The sequence below is a fragment of the Cherax quadricarinatus genome, chromosome 31 (assembly GCF_038502225.1).
Source record: "Cherax quadricarinatus isolate ZL_2023a chromosome 31, ASM3850222v1, whole genome shotgun sequence".
In the NCBI taxonomy this organism is placed as follows: domain Eukaryota; kingdom Metazoa; phylum Arthropoda; class Malacostraca; order Decapoda; family Parastacidae; genus Cherax; species Cherax quadricarinatus.
In genome coordinates, this window is record NC_091322.1 from 10,948,408 (window position 1) to 10,973,204 (window position 24,797).

General features: G+C 41.6%; 1 protein-coding gene across 2 annotated transcripts in view; it reads right to left on the minus strand.

Annotated features, from left to right (window-relative positions):
* The window catches only part of ena (ENAH actin regulator enabled), a 127,622-nt gene that overhangs the window by 2,315 nt on the left and 100,510 nt on the right, over positions 1 to 24,797 (minus strand). For both annotated transcript variants that reach the window (XM_053789115.2, XM_070090198.1), the window contains exons 6-7: positions 4,470 to 4,716; positions 1 to 3,742 (exon numbers count right to left, since the gene is read on the minus strand). The exon at positions 1 to 3,742 is cut by the window's left edge. In XM_053789115.2, coding sequence (XP_053645090.2) covers positions 3,714 to 3,742; positions 4,470 to 4,716 — 276 coding nt within the window. In that variant the 3' untranslated portion in view covers positions 1 to 3,713. The remainder of the gene's footprint in view (positions 3,743 to 4,469; positions 4,717 to 24,797) is intronic.

Below are 24,797 nucleotides of genomic sequence, written 5' to 3' on the forward strand. Positions count from 1 at the left end.
TTATTCACTGAGTGAAATTAGTTTCAAATGGTTATAACAAGGGTAACCAAACTATTCTTCACATTTTAATTTGTACTGCCATACAACTTTTATTTATATTTTCTCTATAAGGTATAGTACCTTCTATTCCCCATGCACTATATAACCCATATAGGTTAATTATTATAATAATCAAAAAGAAGCGCTAAACCACAAGGGCTATACAGCACTGCCCCATATAGGTTAAGCATTCTCTTATGACTATAATAATAAAAAATCAGGTTTAGATTATTGCTATACTCACAAGAAGTGCTAAACCCATGAAGGTGATACAGTACTACACCAGGTCTAGAGCAAGTTGGTATATAGACAGCAATTCTGAGTGCTTAAAGATATCAAGAAAGGGGTATAGTTTTCACGTGCATAGCTCCATTTTTAAATTTATATTTATTTTCTTTTTATATTTGTTTGTATTCCAGCTTTTAATGAGAAAGCTCTTGATCCTAATGAATTCATATTATAACTACAGTTGCTATACAGCATACCAACATCTAAATATATAAATATTTAAATTAGTACCTGTATAAATTTGAAACTAATTGAAAATAGATTAAAACAGATTAAGTAGAATTTCTTCGTTTACTGTCCACCTGAGGGTTGGTGACTAGTGGTGGTGTGATCGATACTACTCTCGTGGGTAACTAGTTATTGCCACCTTGTGACCGCATGTAGCCAACAGTGTAATGGAGTCTTCAAATTCTCCTTAACCTGAATACAATACATTTCAGGATAAAAAGGGACTTTTCTGATGATATATATGCAATACTTTCACATAGCAAACAATTCTTAACTAAAAAATTAACAACCATACTTTTTCTCATATTGTTATTTATAGCACATATGTTCCTTAGTGTTTTTAACAATTCTTGACTTGCACCTCTGCAGACTCTGGCAAAAATTTCCTCTAGAAGAGGTTACAGCCTTCATTCCTAAATTGGTCATCTTCTGTCATAAACCCCGGCCAGGCTGTCTTAAGTTATATTTATGTTAATCTGCTACTTTATACTATATTATTCTTCAGTAAACTTATTGCAACCTGTCTCTGCTCCATCAAATAATAATAATTAAGATATAAACAAAGTGTAGACTTTATTTACTATTAATATATGACGTTTTCTTAGCTCATTTCAGAAAAATTAAACAAATTATTAATGTCATATTTTATCAAAATAATAAAGTACATCTAAGTCCTTTCAGTTCAGTTTGAATAGACAAATATTAAATAAGATTATATGAGTCCTTACAACGTCCTACATAAACTTCAGGGAACCTCTATTATAATGTCTCATCATTAGTGTTAAATAAAATGGAAGCACTGCAAGTGATAACACACAGCGATATAAAAAAAATATGTGGCACCATCAGCATAAGCCAGTACAGTATCAACATCAGTACAGTACTTCAGACATTCATGCTTTCTATATAACAACACTGAGAGAATGAGAAATCCTGAAATACAGTACGTGACTAAAAAATACCAATAGTGTCACATATACTTATCAAGCAGCACAGGTTCTTTTAAGAATATAGCACTATAGCATGGCTAGCCATTCTCATTTTTTGAAATCACTCTTAGCTTTAAATTAACAGTTTCATAAATCATTTCCGGAGTCTTGACTAGATACCAAACAAACCCTGGTACAGTATTCCATGGTTGTAGACAGCCTGGCAAGATATACAGACATCTGTGTTATTCAGGACTGTGTTTCCAAAACGTGCTCCAAGGGTGTTCTTTCTTTGGGTGAATAATTATTACTATCAAAACTAAGCAGTAAACCCCTTGGGTGAATAAAAAAATCTTTCCTGCTATACACACTGAAGTTTTGATAACACCATTAAGGTAATCAAATACTTAATCATGAGTTAACTTGTTATACATCTTTTAAAATAGTCATAAAATGTTTATATGAAAACTATGAGAGCACGATTCAAAACTTGAGTCCAGAGTCTGTTCAGCAGCATAGGTGAGCAAAGACCACAGAAGCACTAGAACTAACATTCACCACTGTATCTACATATTGTATTTACAAAAAAAAAAAAAAGTATAATTTCATCATAATTATAGATTACAGTATGCTAGTGTGGCATAGTAATAATTCCACGATAATGCATAAAAAATACCAGCAAGAGTATGAAACCCGACACTGTACTAAATGCAAAGGCTCATTAGGTTCCAGGGAGTAGATCCTATGTGCCCTACCAGCCCTGGGCTTGGAGGGGGGGGTTATATACAAGGAAATTAGGAGTGCAAAGGGGGCAGGGCTTGTACAAAACTTGAGACCTTGGGATAGGCAGTGTGACTGTCATATACATTCCTTATTAAAGCACGTGAGTTAAGTGGCTGTACAAAAGTAGTTGAGAAGCCAGTACTATAAATAAATTATCTTCCTACAAAAAAAAAAAAATGCCGCTGATGTGCCAAATCCACCCGGTAATGGAGAAGGAAGCAGGAGCTGTACCATGGCTCTGAGGGTTGCTGGCATTAGAGTGCATATTTGCCTGACAGTACAAGCAACACAACTGAGTATCTAACTGGGTGCAATCATCGCTACTTCAAATCAGTTGAGCTTTACATTCATTATTTTAATATATATCAATATACATTCCTTTTGTTTTTAAACATGTCTAGGAAATTCATAAGACTTACCAAAAATTAACAATGATACAGGTTCAATAATTACTCATAACTCATGGGTAGTAAACAACTGAGCCACCAACATCAGTGTGCAGTATGATACAACCACACCATAATTAAATTGCTGATGCAATACCACCTGCAGCACAGTAACTGAGACAGTAACACCACCTACATCACAGTAACTGATGCAGTAATACCACCTATATCATAGTAACTGATACAATAATACCACCTACAGCACAGTAAGTGATACAGTAATACCACTTACAGCACAGTAATTGATACAGTAATACTACTTACAGCCAGTAACTGGTGCAGTAATACCACTTTCGGCACAGCAACTGATGCATTAACACCAGCTACAATGCATTGAACTGTGCTCTAACTAAATTATCAATAGTCTGGGTTCAGTACTGTATGACCCATTTATATTTGGCAATTTCTTGCAAATATTATGATAATAAACATTAAATAATAATCCAGGTGATGCACCACACCAGCTTTGCAGTCTGAATATATAGTCTAGCCAAAGCTTGGTCTCAGCATAGTAGCATCTGTAAGTTCTTTCAACCATACACACAGCTTGACTCATTTAACTCATTATTACCATTTATGCTGTGTATCACAAAATTCTGCACCATTAATACTTGGGTAAAAATTAAATATTTATAAAATAAATCATACATTCTAAATAATAAATATAATGACTGCGTTGTATGACCTTTTCAGGTTTATCGCTTAACTTTATTATTTTATTATTATTATTAATGAATGTGATTAAAATCAATAGTGAAGTAGTATAAGTGAATTTAAATAAGTTTGCACATAAACTTACTATGAGCACTATAAATGGTACCGATTTCCGCAGGTTTCATATTACACCCAAATTCATTCACTCAGGTTCCTCTGCCAAGAAGAAATACAAGTGGTCCCTAAATCATGAAGAAGACCCTTCAATTTGATTTCTTAAAGAATGACACAATTTTCCTGGTAAATTCTAAATTTCATTTACTTCCTTTTCATATATGTAACACACTTATCTTCGGTTTAGCTCCATCTTGACAGCTGCAAAAGAATAGAACAATATTAAAAAAATTACAAAATAATATATCCTTATTCTTTACAATGCAACATATTAAAAAACAAATGAAATTTGTACTGTAATATCATTTGACACTTGCAAAGGATTTCATGTAGAATTTGCTCCAGCAAATTACAGCAGTAACATTTTTTAGGCATAAGAGTTAAAAAAAAAAAATGGCAGACAATAGGAGGTAATGCATCAGCCAAATAAGAGATTGTAGAGGTAAGATGATAATGCATCAGCCAAATAAGAGATTGTAGAGGTAAGATGAGTGAGGTAAGAGGCAAAAATGGACCAGCTGAGGGAGAAGAAAGTAAAGGCAGAGGGAAATAACATAATAAATGAGTGCAAGAGAGGGAGGCAATTTATCAGATGGAGAAAAGGTAAACGGTGTACATTACAGTACAGTAATCTGTTTTAATATGAGCTCCCTATATGCTGGCAGAATTATTTGTACAATAAGAAACAGGAGTTCCTATTTTCAAATTACACAAAGTGTTACAGACAGGGTAGAAAATATTGTCATAGTGGCAGAAAGCTGGAGTGGAATCTAGAAGACAGTATGTGTTATATCTAACAGAAACCTTAAAAATTATTGGGACAAACTGTAAAATGAAAACAAAATAACATGACCATAGCTCTACTTCACTGCACTGTAAGTTAAGATGACTTCTATTAATGGTAGAAACTACACAACAGAGTACTCACCATCAATGATCTCTTGCTTAACTTTATCAAGTTCCTTTCTCATTTCATCCATAATTTCTTCTTTGAGTCTTTCTAAATCTCCTGAAGATGCCCCTCCTCCTCCAGAAGATTCTCCAAGGCCATTGAATCTTGGGGTGCCATCTTCTGATGTGGAGCCAAATCTCTTACATGATGGCTTTGGTGACTCTGGTCCAGATTTACCATTAGAAGTGTTGCCTGGACTTTTTTGTGAAGATCTTGGTGGGTCCTATTAAAATGAAGATGAGCTTAATGTAAAGTTGCTTCTTACAGTGGCTGTTCTACAGAGCAACAAAATCACTTACCATTACAGCAATACAGTCAAGTTCTGCTTAGCCAGAATTATCAATAATTTTCAATCCTGCCACTGCCAATAGTTGCACTAATCACAAATTGTTCTTTGGTTTTAAATTATTAAATAACAGAATTTAATAACTGAAATGATATACAGGCATTCTTCGTCATATTTTTTTTTTTTTTTTTGCAGGCAAAGTATGTAGTTTCACACATAGGGAGTTTATTAATTTTAACACCAGTTTCACTAAACTCTCTATGGAAATACCACTCCATGTTTGGAAAAACTGGTGCTAAAAATGTACCTGTAAATCTGATCTATTCATATTTTAGTTGGGGAGGGGAGGAGAAAGCACTAAACTCATAAGGAGCATATAGTGCTTGGGAAAATGGAGGCATTCATATTTTATCCTAGGAAGGGGAAGATAAGTCAGCTCCTTGAAACAAAGGCTACCTTGAGGAAATACTGAGGCTTGGCTGTCACATTTTAAGCTTAACACAAGTACTATTTTACTGTAAATTGTGCATGGTATAAAAAATCCTGCCTCATGCAGTGCATAATGTGAAAATCAAACATCTGACCTTATGTTTGGTTTAAAATAACAACCGTGAGGTATTTTCTTGGATGGTTTGATAGTGTTATTCACTGTTTCTGGGTATTAGTTGGTAGAATGGAAGACATCCTACTGAAATAGAGATGGTTTTGGTTAGTTTCTGAACTGGAAGTAGCTTGAAATCAGGCTCAAAGAAGCAGATTATTATTATTATAATCAAAAAGAAGCGCTAAGCCACAAGGACTATACAGCGCTGCAGGGCAGGAAAGAAGCGAGGGCATCAGGTGGCAAAAGGGAGATGGATGAGTAATAGGTTACGGATAGTGGGGTAGTGGATGGTGAAAGGGTAAAGGGCAGCAAGAGACTGAACTAGAAAGGGTTGAGGGGAGTGCGAAAAGTATCATCAGAGTTTGTGGAGTAAATCAGTCGTTGTCAAGAAGTCAATGAGAGAGTCAGGATTAAAGGAGGGTCCATCAGCAAGAAGGGAAGGTAGTAGAACGAAGATGACGTTGGAGGTAAATTCTGCGTGCTCGTTGATAGAGAGGGCAGTCTAACAGAATGTGGCTAATCGATACTGGAACTTGACACTGCTCACAGAGAGGAACAGGATGCCTCTCCATGAGATACCCATGAGTAAGACGAGTGTGGCCAATGCGAAGGCGGGAGAGAGTGGTCTCCCAACCTCGGCACTGATGACAAGAAGACGGCCAGTAACCTATGCTCGGTTTAATAGAATGAAGTTTGTTATCGAGCAGAGTTGACCAATGATGCTGCAAACGGGTGCGAAGGTGGGTAGCTATTGCAGCAAAATAGTCCAGAAATGGAACACCTCGATAGGAAATTGGTTGGTCATGTACTGCTGACCGCGCAGCAGTGTCTGCCTGTTCACTGCCCTGTACGTAGACATGACCAGGGACCCAACAAAAAACAATATCTTTATGTTTGGTAGAGATACGGCGTAGCCAAAGTTGGATACGGAGAACTAGGGGACGAGATGTATCAAATTTTCGTATAGCCTGTAGAGCACTAAGGGAGTCTGAGACTACTACAAATGATGACACAGGCATAGATGCGATACGAATAAGTGCTGCAAGAATGGCATACAGTTCAGCAGTAAAAATGCTAGCTGAAGATAGTAAATGCCCCCGCACGACGCTGTCCGGAAACACTGCTGCAAATCCGACGCCGTCTGAAGATTTAGAGCCATCTGTGTACACAGCAGTGGCATGAGAATGGGAGTGGAAGTGATCAAGAAAAAGAGAGCAGGAAGCCACCGTAGGCAGTTGAGCTTTCGAGCAAGGGAGTGAGAAAAAACAGACCCGAACAGCTGGAACTTCCCAGGGGGGTAGGGAAAAGTGAGATGCTACATGAACATATAAAGGTGGTAACTGAAGGGAAGACAAGAGTGAATGTAGGCGAAGAGAAAAGGGACGGAGCAAACAGGGGCGGTGAACGAATAATGTCTACTAATATCGGTGACCATTCTATAAATGGAAGGATTGTGTAGATTGTGAGAGCGTACATAGTAGCGAAGGCAATGGGCATCACGGCGATCAGACAAGGATGGAACATTCGCTTCTGTATAGAGGCTCTCAACAGGGGAAGAGCGAAAAGCACCAAGGCACAAACGTAATTCTTGGTGATGGATAGAGTTAAGGCTAGAGAGAGTAGCAGGAGAGGCCGCGGAATAAATCTGGTCACCATAATCGAGTTTCGATAAAACGAGGGCTGAATGTAGGCGAAGCAGAGTTCGACGATCAGCTCCCCAGGAAAGATGAGCAAGGGTTTTAAGAAGGTTTAGCCGGCTGTGACAAGTTGCCTTCAGAGAGGTAATGTGAGGTTTCCAGGATAACCTACGGTCAAAGAGAAGGCCTAGAAACCTGACTGTATCACGTTCGGGGATACGGGAGCCATAGAGATACAAAGGATGATCGGAGATAACAGAGCATCTAGTGAAAGTAATTTGGCGAGTTTTGGTACTTGAAAATTTAAACCCATGCGTGGTGGCCCAAGTGGAAACACGGTCGACCGCATGCTGGAGAGAAACTGCAATAAGATGACAGTCAGCGCCTGCACAAGCAATAGCGAAGTCATCAACATAGAGTGATGACCAAATATTGGGTGGAAGAACAGAGGCCAAATCATTTATAGCAAGGAGAAACAGTGTTGTGCTTAGAACACATCCCTGAGGGACACCTTCAGCTTGGACGAAGTCCGGGGAAAGAACATTATTGACTCGAACATGGAAATGTCTGTCAGTTAAAAAGTTCTTAAGGAAGGATGGTAGATTGCCTCGGAGGCCTAAGGAATGGGCCTGGGCCAAAATATTATACCTCCAAGTTGTGTCATATGCCTTCTCAAGGTCAAAAAATATGGCAATAACTGAGTGATTATTCGCAAAGGCATTACGAACATACGTATCCAAGCATAGTAAGGGGTCTATGGTAGAACGACCCTTACGAAAGCCATATTGACTAGCGGAGAGACTGTTGTGTGTCTCTAAATACCACATTAAACGTCGATTTACGAGACGTTCCATCACTTTGCAAACTGCACTAGTAAGAGCGATGGGGCGATAGTGGGAGGCATCATGTCCTGTAGTACCCGGTTTGCGGAAAGGGAGAACAATGGCAGATTTCCACAGCTGGGGAAGAACTCCTTGTGCCCAAATAAGATTGAAGAGGTGTAAGAGGACTACAAGGGCTGACCGATGTAAATGTTGTAACATACGAATATGAATGTCGTCAGGCCCAGCTGCCGATGATCGGCAAGCTGAGAGCGTTGCCTCCAGTTCTTGAAGTGTAAAAGGCACATTATACTGTTCTTCTCTGAGAGAAGAAAAGTCCAAGGGTACTAACTCTCTGGCAGACTTTGAGGAAAGAAACGAGGGGCATAAATGGAGCCCTTGGGAAATACGGACCAGATGTGTGCCAAGTTCAATGGCAACGTTGAGAGGGTTTGCTACATCAACACCAGCGACCCGTAGAACAGGAGCCGGGTCAGTAGAGTATTTACCACTCAATTTACTCACTTTTTTCCAGACTGCACTCATAGAAGAAGCAGAGGTGATGGTGGAAACATAGTCTCGCCAACAAGTGCGTTTAGCTTCACGGATGACACGGCGAGCGATCGCACGCTTCTGCTTAAAATCAAGAAGTCTCTCAGCAGTTCTATTGCACCGGTACCTGCCCCATGCAGCACGTTTCAAACGTACTGCACGAGCACAAGCAGGAGACCACCAAGGCACGCACTTCTGAGAATGCCTGCCTGAGGTTTGGGGTATAGAATGAGAAGCTGCGGTATAAACTGACGTCGAGAAGATGTGTAGGAGCTCATCAATGGAGGATGAAGAAGGAACCTCACTAAAAGCAGTGAGGTGTGAGTAAAGATCCCAATTTGCCCGATCAAATTGCCAGCGAGGGCTACGGAAAGGTGGTGAATAGGAAGAAGAAGCAAGAATGATCGGAAAATGATCGCTGTCATGTAAGTCTGGTAGAACAGACCAGGTGAAGTCTAGTGCAGTGGAGGAAGAGCAGACTGATAGATCGATGCAAGAAAGAGTATGAGTATGAGGATCAAAATGGGTGGGAGTACCCGTATTTAAAACATGGAGGGGGTGAGAGGCGAGAAAAGCCTCCAACTGGATGCCACGTGAGTCACAATGAGATCCCTCCCAGAGGAAATGGTGGGCATTAAAATCACCAAGTAACAGAAGTGGTGGTGGTAAGGATGAAACAAGAAAGGCAAAGTCTGGGATAGAAAATGCTCGAGAAGGAGAGAGATATAAAGAACATATTGTAAACCACTTATTCAAGTGGATACGGGCTGCAGTGTAATGCAGCGAGGTATTGACAAATAGTTGACAGTACGGAATATCATTGCGTAGAAGAAGGGCACTTTCATTAAAGGTCCCATCTGAGAAAGGATCCGAAGAATACAATAAATTATAGCCTGAGATAGGTTGGAAAACAGCCGAGTGTAATTTTGGTACTTGTAAGCAAGCACCAACAGGGGAAAACCTCGAAAGCAACATCTGAAGCTCACCCCGATTACCCCTGAGGCCGCGGATATTCCACTGTAAATAGGCCATGATTGGCGATGAAGAAAATGTCAGGAATCTGTAGGTAAAGGCACCTACGGACTAGAAGGGTTAGAAAAGTCAACGTGTGGTGGCATTGGAAGACGTTCAAGTAGCGAAGGAACGGAGCGTTGCGAAGAATGAGGTTGTGAAGATGGAGGAGAGGGAAGAGAAGGAACAGGAAGTGAATCAGTGTCCATTGAAGGTTTAGTCTCTGCAATATATTCTGAAATGGCTTCAAGTGTTTCTGAATTCAAAGATGTATGGGAGACCATATTGGAGATAGAAGGAGGAGGGTGAGTAAAGATTGGGACAGTAATGGACTGTACCAAAGTAGAGGGGGAGGGAAGAGTGTAAGGGACTGGAGATGAAGTGTGGGGGATGGGGGGACAGAAGAGGCAGAAACCTAGGAGGTGGCAGAAGAGGCAGAAACCTGGGAGGTGGCAGAAGAGGGAGAAACTTGGGAGGGGACGGGGGTGGAAGGCATAGTACGAGGAGGAGGGTGAATCTCCACACTTGTAATAGAGCCAGAGAGAGGGGAAGAACTAGGTACAGAGACTGGAAAGGTAAAGTGTGGAGGTGGAAGAAGGGAAGGAAGGGGCAAAGAAGATTTGAGCAATGTGGATTTTTTGGACTTCTGAGTAGAGGGGCGATTGGTATTAGGTGTCGTACGAGGTCTTGTCGATACTGGGGCTTGTGAGGAAGGACGCGAAGATGTGAGAACAGACTGAGTTGTAGTCAGGATGTCAGAGCCAAGGACAGCAAAAGGATTAGATGCCGTAGTGGCTATGGGAGGGGTAACAACAGAGGAGGCTGCAGAAGATGGGACCCCAGAAGTGGGGGGATGTTTGGAAACACGAGAATAAGAAACACGGGGTAGTCTCCCTTGGAGGCGGAGATGAGTAACTGCCATAGCATAAGGGAGACCTTCTGCCTCTTTGAGGCAACGGATTTCACGTTCATTTAAGTAGACCTGGCAACGGCGGGAGTACGAAGGGTGAGCTTCATTACAATTAAGGCAAGATGGAGGTTGACTGCAAGATGTATTAGAATGGTCGTCGGCACCACAGACTGGGCATTTGGCCATAGATCTGCAATATTTCGCTGGGTGACCAAAACGCCAGCAATTTCTACATTGTTGCGGTGTAGGTATCACCTTTCGAACTTGTAACCGATGTCCCGCGACATATACAGAGGACGGGAGTTCTCGGCTGTCAAAAGTTAAATGAGCCACATTGCAAGGGTAACGTCTCCACCCCCGGGCAGGAAGGACATAAGTGTCTACTTTGAGGATTGGGAGATCCTGGAGTTCCAGCTGTTCAAAAATGTCATTGCCACATGACTGGAAATTCTGTTGGACTATGGTATGGGGCAGAATGACAGTACCACTACAAGAATTGAGAGAAAGATGTTTTTCATAAGTGATAGGAGTAGTATCGATATTCGAAAGGAGAGAAAGATCATGAGCTTGGGCAGCATTCTGGACAGTGACGATGCGCATACCGCTCTTGAGAGCATGAAATGAAATATCTCTACCAACATGACGCAGGAGCGCTTTGCCAATACTATGGTCAGAAAGGTAGGCAGAAGAAGAAGTCGGTCTTAAAGTAAAGAATTTAGTCCATTGTGTGGTCCGAAACTGAGCGTGGAGAGGGAGTGCTTGACGTGTCGGTCTTTTCCGAGTAGAATGAGAAGGTAACGAAGGAGCATCATCAGGAGATTGACGTTGGCGTTTAGGAGTAGGACCGGAGTTGGTCCGGCGTGAAATGGGCGGGCGATTCGAAAATTGCCGTACCGTAGAGGGAGAAGCCGGAAGCATAGTCAAAGGAGAGCGGAGTTCAGACAAATCAAAGGAGTCAGTCGAAGCCCCGGTACCTGAAGCGGGTGAGGAAACAGCACCAGCAAGAGGTACAGGGGCATCAGGAGTGTCCGAAGAGTGGTCTAAACACAAGGCAGGGTCAGAATGGGGTGCGGTATCAAGAAGGGGCCCGGGGGTAGTGGGTTCATGGACTAGGGCTGCCATGGTTAGGTTACTCCTTTGCTTTTTGTTTTTAAGAAAAAAAAGAAAGAAGAAAAGAAAATAAAAATAAAAAAAAGAATAAAAAAAGGGGGGAGTGGGGAGGAATAGTTCCCAGGAGGAATGAAAGGGCCGGAAATCTCCCTCCGCGCCCAAGAGGACCTCAACACCGCTAGTAGCGCAGATGCAGCATGGAACCTGTGCCATACCCTACCCTTCATGCCAGTAAACCAGCAATCCGGGATAGCAACCTCACATCTGCCGAGCTACCTCGGTGGACAAAAGAGAGGGCGGCCGGATATCCGCCACAAAGCATACCTCCTTCGGCCACCACCCCCAGAATCCGAAAGGTGGCTTCCAGAGATACACCCGTCGCCCAAAAGACACCCAAAGCTACTCCGGGATACCGGAGAGGGATCGGGACATCTCCAGGCAATCCAGATTCCACGGCAAACTACACCACCGCCAAGAACCTCAATGGAATGGGATGGACCCCGGTGTCCTTTCCCCTACCTAGGAACTAGCGCGCCTGTGGGAGAAATCCCAAAGGCCAAAAAGAGGAAGGGCAAAAGGGAGGGGTGAGGAGGAGGAATGGAAAAAGGGGAGGATGGGATAGGGGAGGGGAGAATGGGGGGTAATTAGGTTCGGTCTGAGGAAGAAGACCGACAGGGCTAATTCCTCAGACCAAGAGCCTCTTCACCACGCCAAGGAGCCCCCCTTGAAGAGGTCAAAGAAGCAGAAATATTAGATTTTTAATGATTTTCCTGAAGATGGGTAAGGCTCCCACACCCCATTCCCCCCCAGCCTGTTTTATGGGTTTTTACGAGGTCTACTTCAATTACTGGGATGCCCTAAACCATGACCAATTATTCCTGGTTATATTTTATTATCCAAGAAATGGGATAAAACTTTGTTTTTCGTGTGATGATGAATTCAAAATGGAGGTCAAGTGTAATATGAGGTCAAGTGTTCGAAATATTCCAATTTCAAAATAGGGTCCAGAATAAACAATGCAGGCATTCCTGGCACTAAAATAACATTTCCTCTGTTCTTTAGTTACATTTCCAGGCTTTACACATAAATTCCATTTTTATTTTTTATTCACACAATGAAATTTTATTCACACTAAAAAATAGAAGATTTACTGTTATGTAACATTGTAACAGTGGTATAAATAATATTAGTGCATTCGTGAACACATATTAGACCTACCAGTTGACATATATTGGGCGCGTGATTTGATTTGTTTATTCTTGAACATCAGCAAAAATCGAACATTTCTGCTACTTTAAGCTCACTTTCAAGCTATATTCACTCCTAAAACTAATCAAAATCACCTCTAATTATATAATATATCTTCCATTCTATCAAATGAGACCAAGAAACCATGAATACACCCATAAAACCCATACGAAAATACACTATAAAGTTGCTGTTTTAAACCAAAAACGTGGTCACATTTTTTTCTCATTATGCACTGCAACATACTGCAGTAATTTTTTTATATGGTTCACACTTACCACACAGACCCATTCTCTCATATCTAGGCTGGATTATCAAATTCTGTGCACTTCATCGGGTGGCTCTAATAGCTGAATGGGCAGTTCTTGTGTTCATTCAGTAGAATGGAAGGAATATTAATAAAATAGCTAAGAATTTGGTCAAATTGAGTAATGGAATAGGATTCAAAATGGACAAAATTACAGATATGTATATTGTGGCCAGACTGTCAATTTTACACCTGCGTAATTCTACAAATTTTCAATAAAATTTTGCATTTTTGGTGTCATTACCTTCAGAAAAAGGTTCTGTACCATTTCAGAAGAATATTTTTTCCTGACATAAGTAGTAAGCTGGTAGACAGCAACCGCCCAGGGAGGTGCTACTGTCCTGCCAAGTAATTGTTTCACACGAGGGTAGGATTGCTGGTGTCTTTTTTCTGTCTCATAAACATACAAGATTTCAAATATGTCTTCTTACTTTTACTTACACTTAGGTCACACTACACATGCATGTACATTGTACAAGCATATATATATGCACACCCCTCTGGGTTTTCTTCTATTTTCTTACTAGTTCTTGTTCTTGTTTATTTCCTTTTATCTTCTTCAAGGACCATAACACTGTATCAATCGCATCTGCTAGAAAAATGACAGGATGGATAATGAGAACCTTCAAAATAGGGATGCCAAGCCCATGATGATACTCTTCAGGTCACTTGTTCTATCTAGGCTGGAATATTGCTGCACACTAACAGCACCTTTCAAGGCAGGTGAAATTGCTAACCTAGAAAATGTACAGAGAACCTTCACGGCGCGCATAACGGAGATAAAACACTTCACTTACTGGGAGCGCTTGAAGTTCCTGAACCTGTACTCCCTGGAACACAGGCAGGAGAAATACATGATTATATACACCTGGAAAATCCTAGAGGGACTAGTACCGAACTTGCACACGAAAATCACTCGCAATGAAAGCAAAAGACTCGGAAGATGATGCAACATCCCCCCAATGAAAAGCAGGGGTGTCACTAGCACGTTAAGAGACAATACAGTAAGTGTCAGGGGCCTGAGACTGTTCAACTGCCTCCTATAATGGGGTTTGTTTGGTAGGCTGTAGCAAGCGGGTGGTTAATGATACGTCTTCCTCGGAGGCTTCTTACTTTATTGTTAATGTCGTGGTGGGTACACAGGCTTGTGTTGTGCCCATGGCCCGGGAGGGCCATGCCCACGAGAGAGAGCTGGGAGGCCTTGTGTCTTGCTGCTAGGCCGCTGTGTGAGTGAGAGTGAGGCAAGTCTGGGCATACTGAAGTGGCAAGGCCTACAGAGGGCAGCACCTGAGTGGAGCGAAATATGAACTAAGCTGGCAGACAGCAGGGGCTGTCTGCGCAGACAGTACAGGCTGTCTACATACGCTCGGCCACCTACTGCGCGTCGTCCCGACGAGACAATACTGGTAGTAAAAGAAACTCGGTCTCTCTCTCATAGGAACAGGGCACAGAACACAAAATAAAAACATATATATACATATGAACATGGAAAAAAACTTCCTACAGGGAGGGAAGAAAAAAACATGTGGGTGTGCTAAACATCATGGACAAAGGCAGTGAGCGTCGAAGGGCATCACTGCACGCCTTCCTGCGTCTGGACAGATACTGCAACATGGGAGACATCGCTGCGGCTGAGCTGTGACGTAACAGGGTACGGTCTCCTCTGGAATGGTGAAGCAGACATTGTAGGAGTCGCTGCAGGTTTTCACTCAACCTGGGGCACGACATGCTGGTGCCCTCGAGTGAGGCGTCGACAAAACTCGGCAACTGGGCAGGACTTCTGGCAAGCGACTCAGGAGGACACTTCTCGACTGGTACTGTCGCTGGGCTGTCACTGCCGGCGAGCGTGGAGCGAGTTGTGGAGCGAGTCGGGGCAGAGACGACTGGGCGAAACATCTGGGATTCGTAACATCATACACCAGACTGCAGTGAGAGAGCTAGCAGTCAAAGTGACATCTTCTTTGTGCAGGCTGCTCACTGAAGCTTGTGACACGAGGCTGACACAGTGTGTCATTCTCTCGGCAGTTGGAGTTATAGCAGAGGTTAGTCTAAGCATCCCCAGACTTGTTTCTCTACATATAACTGCACTCTGACGGTCTGGAGGTGAAGTGAAACAAATCTCGATGGGAATCGTAGCAGGTACGATTCTGCAGAACATCACGAGCGACGAGCATAAAAGCTTTCTGTACAAGAGGGCTCGGTCACTCAGAGCTGTCTTGACATCAGCTGTCAAACGTACTGGTCACACGGGTGACTTAGCACAGTGGTGCTACTCAGGTCTGGCTCAGACCTCACTGGACACACGGAAACTTTACACACACCGCTGTACAACATGGCTTAAACTAGCAAATGATGCTTTTCTGTGCATAAAACTGACACTAAGACATATACTAAAATGTGAGAACACTGACTGAGAGGAATTAATTAACACACGACATATATTTTCTCTCAATCTTCTCGACAATACTAAAATAATTACTAGAAACACTCGATGTGACATCATGTGATGTCAGGCGTGATGTCGCGAGGTGACGTCAGCAGCACTGTGACGTCAGCAGACATCTCGAGGTGACGTCAGCAGACATCTTGAGGTGACGTCAGGCAGACATCGTGAGGTGACGTCAGCAGACATCTCGAGGTGACGTCAGCAGACATCTCGAGGTGACGTCAGCAGACATCTCGAGGTGACGTCATGAAGTCGGGCAGCATCGTGGGTGACGTCAATGTGATGCGGGCAGCAGACCACAGCATGTGGCCTGGGACATCTGGTAACTCACGTGGCTGGTAGATCCACGTGACATCGCCCACACCCACGTGGCGTCGCGATCCATGTGGCGTTGTGATCTACGTGGCATGCTGGTCCACGTAGCTTCGAGTGGCCTCGGGCACTCGGATACACAGCTCTGGCAATGAATTCACATGGAAAACAGCAGAAAACACAGCAGAGGGAGTGGGCAGTGGTGAGTGGTGTATGGTAGATGGGTGAGCGTGAGTAGGGCAAGCATGGGCAAGGTGAGGAACAGCCACTTCCTCTCCTCTCCTCCCCCACCCACAAATACGTAGAGAGCTCACACTGGACGCAGAAATCACCACAAAACTCACCTCTGGCTTGCTGAAACGGCTGTGCTGAGCTGAACAACAACAACAGCAACATACAAGTGACGCTGAACACGTGACTTGAGAAACAGCGTGGGACACTGTAGCATGGAGTCACTGTAGCGTGGGGTCACTGTGACGCCACTTACAATTCTCGGAGAATTTCGGCAAATTTCGGCCTGGATCCTGCTTGTACCTGTGTCTGGATGCTCAAACATGCAGACACGACATCAGGATAACTCGTTGAGAGACGGATGCTTCTTGTGTAGGGTGATGAAGTGAAGATGACTTCATACCTCTTCCTCCCTCTCTCCAGGCAAACACAACTGCTGCGAGCACTGCTGTCACCATTTATAATGGGTTTGTTTGGTAGGTGCTGTAAGCGAGTGGTTAATGATAGACGTCTTCTTCGGAGGCTTCTTACTTTATTGTTAATGTCGTGGTGGGTACACAGGCTTGTGTTGTGCCCATGGCCCGGGAGGGCCATGCCCACGAGAGAGAGCTGGGAGGCCTTGTGTCTTGCTGCTAGGCCGCTGTGTGAGTGAGAGTGAGACAAGTCTGGGCATACTGAAGTGGCAAGGCCTACAGAGGGCAGCACCTGAGTGGCGCGAAATATGAACTAAGCTGGCAGACAGCAGGGGCTGTCTGCGCAGACAGTACAGGCTGTCTACACTCCCAGCATACATAAGGGGGATTACCAATAGACCCCTGGCTGTCTTCAAGCAGGCACTGGACAAGCACCTAAAGTTGGTACCTGACCAGCCGGGCTGTGGCTCGTACATTGGATTGCGTGCAGCCAGCAGTAACAGCCTGGTTGATCAGGCTCTGATCCACCAGGCGGCCTGGTCACAGACCGGGCTGCAGGGGCACTGACCCCCGGAAATCTCTCCAGGTAAACTCCATTGGGAAGTGGAACAGAATTCTTCCTCCATAAGCCATGAGTGTCGTAAGAGGCAACTAACATTCCAGGAGCAAGGAGCTAGTAACTCCTTCTCCTATATACATTACTAAAATTAAAGAAAGAAACTTTCATTTTTCTTTTTATGGCACCTTGCCTTGATGAGATATGGCTGGTTTGGTAAAAAAAAAAATCTGAAAATTCTTGACATTTATACTTTCAGGCTTCCAATGGATAATTGGAATGGCTTCTGTCTTGCATATTCCAGATACAATACAATAAAGTATGGTGATAGATGGACTTTTTCTTTTACCCACTGGCCGTCTCCCACCAAGGCAGGGTGGCCTGAAAAAGAATCACTTTCACCATTATTCACTACAGTTCAGATATCCCTCCAAACATTAAATATCTCAAACCCTTCCTTTAAAATGTAGATACTGTATTTTCCACCTCCAGGACTCAAGTCCGACTAACCAGTTTCTCTGAATCTCTTAACAAAATATTACCTTGCTCATACTCCAACAGCTCATCAGGTCCCAAAAACAAATTGTCTCTGCTCACTCCTATCTAACATGCTCACACCTGCCTCCTGTATGTCCAAACATGGAGGGAAATATCCTTAGTATGTATTTATTCTATTATGGGCAACTCACCTGCAATACATATACGTACATAATAATTTTATAAAATATAGAACATACAGGTGTAAGTACAGTATTGTAGAGTTTCCTGAATTATATGCTGGTATTTAACTCTTTCACTGAACAGACCCCAGAAATTAATACTACTCTTGGTATCTACTTAAAAAAAAAAAATTGAGATGGTGGAGAATCTTTTTCTGAAAGTAATGACACCAAAAATATGAAATTTGATGGAAAAATTACGGAATTACACAAGTCTGGGCACAATTTAAGCATCCAAAATTTCACCTAATTTAAGTCCTCTTTTAAAACAATTTCATTGCTCCATTCAACCAAATTCTTAAGCTATTTTGCTAGTATGTCTTTCGTTCTATCAAATAAGCACAAGAAACCACCTATTCGTGTATTACAACTATTCTATAAAATGCACATGGTAATTTGGCTAATTTTACACAAGAAATAAAAAATATAAATTTAAAAATAGAGTGCAAAATTAATGATGTAGACATTCTGGGCACTAAAACAACATTTTTTTTCTGTTCATTAATCACATCCCTGGGCTTTTCCTATATTACATTTGCCTTCCACTTTGAATTCATAAAATACACAAAAATATAAGATTTATTATATTTCCTGGAGAATAAAATATAATTGGGAATGACTGGTCATGGTTTGATGGTGCCCTAATAATTGAATTACACCAATTAAAAACCCATAAAACAGGCTGGGGGTGTAGGGGGCCTTACCCATCCTCAGGAAAATCTGCAAAAATTGAATACTTCTACTTTCAGCTCAATTTTGAGCTACTTCCACTCATGAGACCAATGAAAATCATCTCTATTTCAGAAGTATGTTTTCCATTCTATCAAATGATGCCAAGAAACAGCCAATAAACCCATAAAAACCATCCTGTACAACACCTCAAAGATGCAGTTTTAAAACAAACACATGGTCAGTTTTCCTTATCCTATTATGCACCACATGGGGCAGAATTTTTTTTTAATACCATACACACACTGTACAGACCCATTTTTTCATATTTAGGCTAAAATTTACCACTCAGAGCTTATCCAAGTGAGCTGAACTCATGACACTGAACTATATTATGCACCCAAGCCTCAATAGCATAGGTCTACATAATGGCCACTGAAAGAGTTAAAACTCTAGATTGAAATATGGCCTTTTCAAATTACTTACCTTTGATGAAAAAAGCTGCACAAAACAGACGGAACATGGCAAAAGTATATCAATGTATATAAAGCTATTTGTAGTTCAAGCTTGTTGAAGTCATTAGTATTTTGTAAAAAATATTTTCCTAATTCAACTGTAATAAAACTTATGAAAATACTATAGTACAGCACTTATTCTGCCAAAGTATTTATGCATGATACCAAAGTATGTTTCCTTAAATTCCTGGAATTAAAAGAAAAATATAACTTGAAATATGTAAAAAAAATACAGTACAATGAGTCATGTGTCACTAATCTGATGCCACAGGTGATTTTTCAAAGTTTTCTGTTCTTTAGTAAAGAAGTGTACTAATTTTAGTGTACAGTGGTACCTTGAGTTACGAACTTAATTCGTTCCAGAAGGCTGTTCGAGTGCTGATACCAAACAAATATGTTCCCATAAGGAATAATGTAAATTAGATTAGTCCATTTCAGACCCCCAAAAATACACTTACAAAAGCTCTTACAAAAATACACTTACATAAATATTTGAGTTGGGAGCTGTTTGAAACTTGAGGTACCACTGTATTATTGTTTTTGTATTCATTATTATTTTTAGCTTACAAATCACTAAAATCAATGATCAGTAACTAGTATACATTCCATAATGCATTGTAAGTGGGAGGGGCATCAAGCACAGTAATAATACAATCTGGGGGGTTTCAAATTTTATGAAAGAGTTCAACTTATTATTATTATTATTATTAACTAATAATCACAGTACAGGCATTCTCCTGAATGTGTGCTCTAATTGTATTTATGATGCCTCCTTGTTATACTTGTTAGAAACTAAAAAAAAGATGTGCCTCTCATAAGTTTCATTATTAACAATTTCTAAAATATACATTGCAATGTATTATTTACATGGAACCAAGAAAAATTACTAATAGGAGATGTAGATGGAGTAAGGGATAATCAACACTTTAAAGGCCTACTACTCAGCAACCGTATACTGCTTGGTCATCAAAATACTGGAGAGATTTCGATGTGTTTCTAGTATGTTACAGAATGGCTCATTCTAAGACTTTTTACTCTTGTGACTTTTTCCGTACCTTGGAAAGTTTAGTTGTTTATGAATTTTTTAAAGCGAGTCCACAGAGTAATTAATCCTACTTAGGAGTGACTACAGATGAATGGGAAACAAACTTTTCCAAAAGGATAACAACACTGCTCACATTCCGACAGTACATCATGCCATAAAAACCACTTGCTCTACTCATTCAGTCTAAAGTGCTCACATACACCTGTTAGAAGTTCAAGGGCCTAGTTATCAAAACCTCCTATACCTCCTTCCTTCACCCCTTCCTGGAATGACTTCAACCCTTCCTTCCAACCCAGATTTATAAATGCTTTATGTCACTGTATTCTGCTCCAGTCTTTGTAAATGTCCAAATTACCTCAACATCTCCTCAGCCTTCTTAAGTTACACCTCTGGTAAATCTTAATATTCACACTACAAATTGCTTATAATTGGACATAATATTCACACCACAAATTACTTGCAAATGGACATTAATTTCATAAACAGTTTTGGGTGTTTTTTCACCAAACACCAAAAGTATTCATATTTTGTGAATACATGTTTTATGCATGTATGGAGAGTTCATGTTTGGTAGAGACTGGTAAATAACTGCAGTAAATAACATAATAAATGAGAGACCTACTGTACAGAAATTTGTTGTTCAATTACCAAACTGTTTGCTAATTAGCAGTCTTGCTCTCCAAGTGTTTTATCCACTTTTCTGTAATTAGTAATTTTTAATATTTTCACAAAAATGCTTGATAATGAAAAAGCCAAAGTTCAAAGAGTTTTCTGTGTCTTTTTAAAATATTGGCACAATATGTGTGCCATTTTCATTTATCTGCCAGTTTACCTACTTGTAGAGACTCCCCCAAATTTTACAAAGTGCTAATTTTTTTGCATGCACATTCTTGTAAAACCTATGGTGTTATTTATTTTTTTTATTATCACACTGGCCGATTCCCACCAAGGCAGGGTGGCCCGAAAAAGAAAAACTTTCACCATCATTCACTCCATCACTGTCTTGCCAGAAGGGTGCTTTACACTACAGTTTTTAAACTGCAACATTAACACCCCTCCTTCAGAGTGCAGGCACTGTACTTCCCATCTCCAGGACTCAAGTCCGGCCTGCCGGTTTCCCTGAATCCCTTCATAAATGTTACTTTGCTCACACTCCAACAGCACGTCAAGTATTAAAAACCATTTGTCTCCATTCACTCCTATCAAACACGCTCACGCATGCCTGCTGGAAGTCCAAGCCCCTCGCACACAAAACCTCCTTTACCCCCTCCCTCCAACCCTTCCTAGGCCGACCCCTACCCCGCCTTCCTTCCACTACAGACTGATACACTCTTGAAGTCATTCTGTTTCGCTCCATTCTCTCTACATGCCCGAACCACCTCAACAACCCTTCCTCAGCCCTCTGGACAACAGTTTTGGTAATCCCGCACCTCCTCCTAACTTCCAAACTACGAATTCTCTGCATTATATTCACACCACACATTGCCCTCAGACATGACATCTCCACTGCCTCCAGCCTTCTCCTCGCTGCAACATTCATCACCCACGCTTCACACCCATATAAGAGCGTTGGTAAAACTATACTCTCATACATTCCCCTCTTTGCCTCCAAGGACAAAGTTCTTTGTCTCCACAGACTCCTAAGTGCACCACTCACTCTTTTTCCCTCATCAATTCTATGATTCACCTCATCTTTCATTGACCCATCCGCTGACACGTCCACTCCCAAATATCTGAATACGTTCACCTCCTCCATACTCTCTCCCTCCAATCTGATATTCAATCTTTCATCACCTAATCTTTTTGTTATCCTCATAACCTTACTCTTTCCTGTATTCACCTTTAATTTTCTTCTTTTGCACACCCTACCAAATTCATCCACCAGTCTCTGCAGCTTCTCTTCAGAATCTCCCAAGAGCACAGTGTCATCAGCAAAGAGCAGCTGTGACAACTCCCACTTTGTGTGCGATTCTTTATCTTTTAACTCCACGCCTCTTGCCAAGACCCTCGCATTTACTTCTCTTACAACCCCATCTATAAATATATTAAACAACCACGGTAACATCACACATCCTTGTCTAAGGCCTACTTTTACTGGGAAAAAATTTCCCTCTTTCCTACATACTCTATCTTGAGCCTCACTATCCTCGTAAAAACTCTTCACTGCTTTCAGTAACCTACCTCCTACACCATACACTTGCAACATCTGCCACATTGCCCCCCTATCCACCCTGTCATACGCCTTTTCCAAATCCATAAATGCCACAAAGACCTCTTTAGCCTTATCTAAATACTGTTCACTTATATGTTTCACTGTAAACACCTGGTCCACACACCCCCTACCTTTCCTAAAGCCTCCTTGTTCATCTGCTATCCTATTCTCCGTCTTACTCTTAATTCTTTCAATTATAACTCTACCATACACTTTACCAGGTACACTCAACAGACTTATCCCCCTATAATTTTTGCACTCTCTTTTATCCCCTTTGCCTAAATTTATACAAAGGAACTATGCATGCTCTCTGCCAATCCCTAGGTACCTTACCCTCTTCCATACATTTATTAAATAATTGCACCAACCACTCCAAAACTATATCCCCACCTGCTTTTAACATTTCTATCTTTATCCCATCAATCCCGGCTGCCTTACCCCCTTTCATTTTACCTACTGCCTCACGAACTTCCCCCACACTCACAACTGGCTCTTCCTCACTCCTACAAGATGTTGTTCCTCCTTGCCCTATACACGAAATCACAGCTTCCCTATCTTCATCAACATTTAACAATTCCTCAAAATATTCCCTCCATCTTCCCAATACCTCTAACTCTCCATTTAATAACTCTCCTCTCCTATTTTTAACTGACAAATCCATTTGTTCTCTAGGCTTTCTTAACTTGTTAATCTCACTCCAAAACTTTTTCTTATTTTCAACAAAATTTGTTGATAACATCTCACCCACTCTCTCATTTGCTCTCTTTTTACATTGCTTCACCACTCTCTTAACCTCTCTCTTTTTCTCCATATACTCTTCCCTCCTTGCATCACTTCTACTTTGTAAAAACTTCTCATATGCTAACTTTTTCTCCCTTACTACTCTCTTTACATCATCATTCCACCAATCGCTCCTCTTCCCTCCTGCACCCACTTTCCTGTAACCACAAACTTCTGCTGAACACTCTAACACTACATTTTTAAACCTACCCCATACCTCTTCGACCCCATTGCCTATGCTCTCATTAGCCCATCTATCCTCCAATAGCTGTTTATATCTTACCCTAAATAACAAAAAGGCACAATACCGTGACTGGAACGATACACAAATAACCCGCACATCAAAGACAGAAGCTTACGACGATGTTTCGGTCCGACTTGGACCATTGACAAAGTCACACTAACAGAGGAGGAGCAGGACGGCTATATATAGGCAGGAAGAGGTGGAGGTAGTAGTAGTGGTAGTAGTAGTAGTAGTAGTAGTAGTACTAGTAGTACAAGAATTGTATATAATACCGACAGGATGAAATGACACATGCACAACACCCGGGCATCCCCACCGTAGACATTTCGCCATCCAGCCAGCCACTGGATGGCGAAACGTCCACAACAAAGACAACCAGACGCCGCACATGTGTCTAATTTCATCAGTAGATGTAGTAGAAGAAGAAGAGGTAGTAGTAGTGGTAGTGGTAGAAGTGGGAAATAAGGAAGACGAGCCAGTCAAATACAAAGGAAGGGGAGCACTGCAAGAGAGCTAGAAACCCACAGAGGGAGAGCAAGCGCACCTCGGTGCGTGAAATAAAATTTCACCACTTCCCCTTTCACGCACCTCGGTGCGCTTGCTCTCCCTCTGTGGGTTTCTAGCTCTCTTGCAGTGCTCCCCTTCCTTTGTATTTGACTGGCTCGTCTTCCTTATTTCCCACTTCTACCACTACCACTACTACTACCTCTTCTTCTTCTACTACATCTACTGATGAAATTAGACACATGTGCGGCGTCTGGTTGTCTTTGTTGTGGACGTTTCGCCATCCAGTGGCTGGCTGGATGGCGAAACGTCTACGGTGGGGATGCCCGGGTGTTGTGCATGTGTCATTTCATCCTGTCGGTATTATATACAATTCTTGTACTACTACTACTACTACTACTACCACTACTACTACCTCCACCTCTTCCTGCCTATATATAGCCGTCCTGCTCCTCCTCTGTTAGTGTGACTTTGTCAATGGTCCAAGTCGGACTGAAACGTCGTCGTAAGCTTCTGTCTTTGATGTGCGGGTTATTTGTGTATATCTTACCCTAACTGCCTCCTCTTTTAGTTTATAAACCTTCACCTCTCTCTTCCCTGATGCTTCTATTCTCCTTGTATCCCATCTACCTTTTACTCTCAGTGTAGCTACAACTAGAAAGTGATCTGATATATCTGTGGCCCCTCTATAAACATGTACATCCTGAAGTCTACTCAACAGTCTTTTATCTACCAATACATAATCCAACAAACTACTGTCATTTCGCCCTACATTATATCGTGTATACTTATTTATCCTCTTTTTCTTAAAATATGTATTACCTATAACTAAACCCCTTTCTATACAAAGTTCAATCAAAGGGCTCCCATTATCATTTACACCTGGCACCCCAAACTTACCTACCACACCCTCTCTAAAAGTTTCTCCTACTTTAGCATTCAGGTCCCCTACCACAATTACTCTCTCACTTGGTTCAAAGGCTCCTATACATTCACTTAACATCTCCCAAAATCTCTCTCTCTCCTCTGCATTCCTCTCTTCTCCAGGTGCATACACGCTTATTATGACCCACTTCTCGCATCCAACCTTTACTTTAATCCACATAATTCTTGAATTTACACATTCATATTCTCTTTTCTCCTTCCATAACTGATCATTTAACATTACTGCT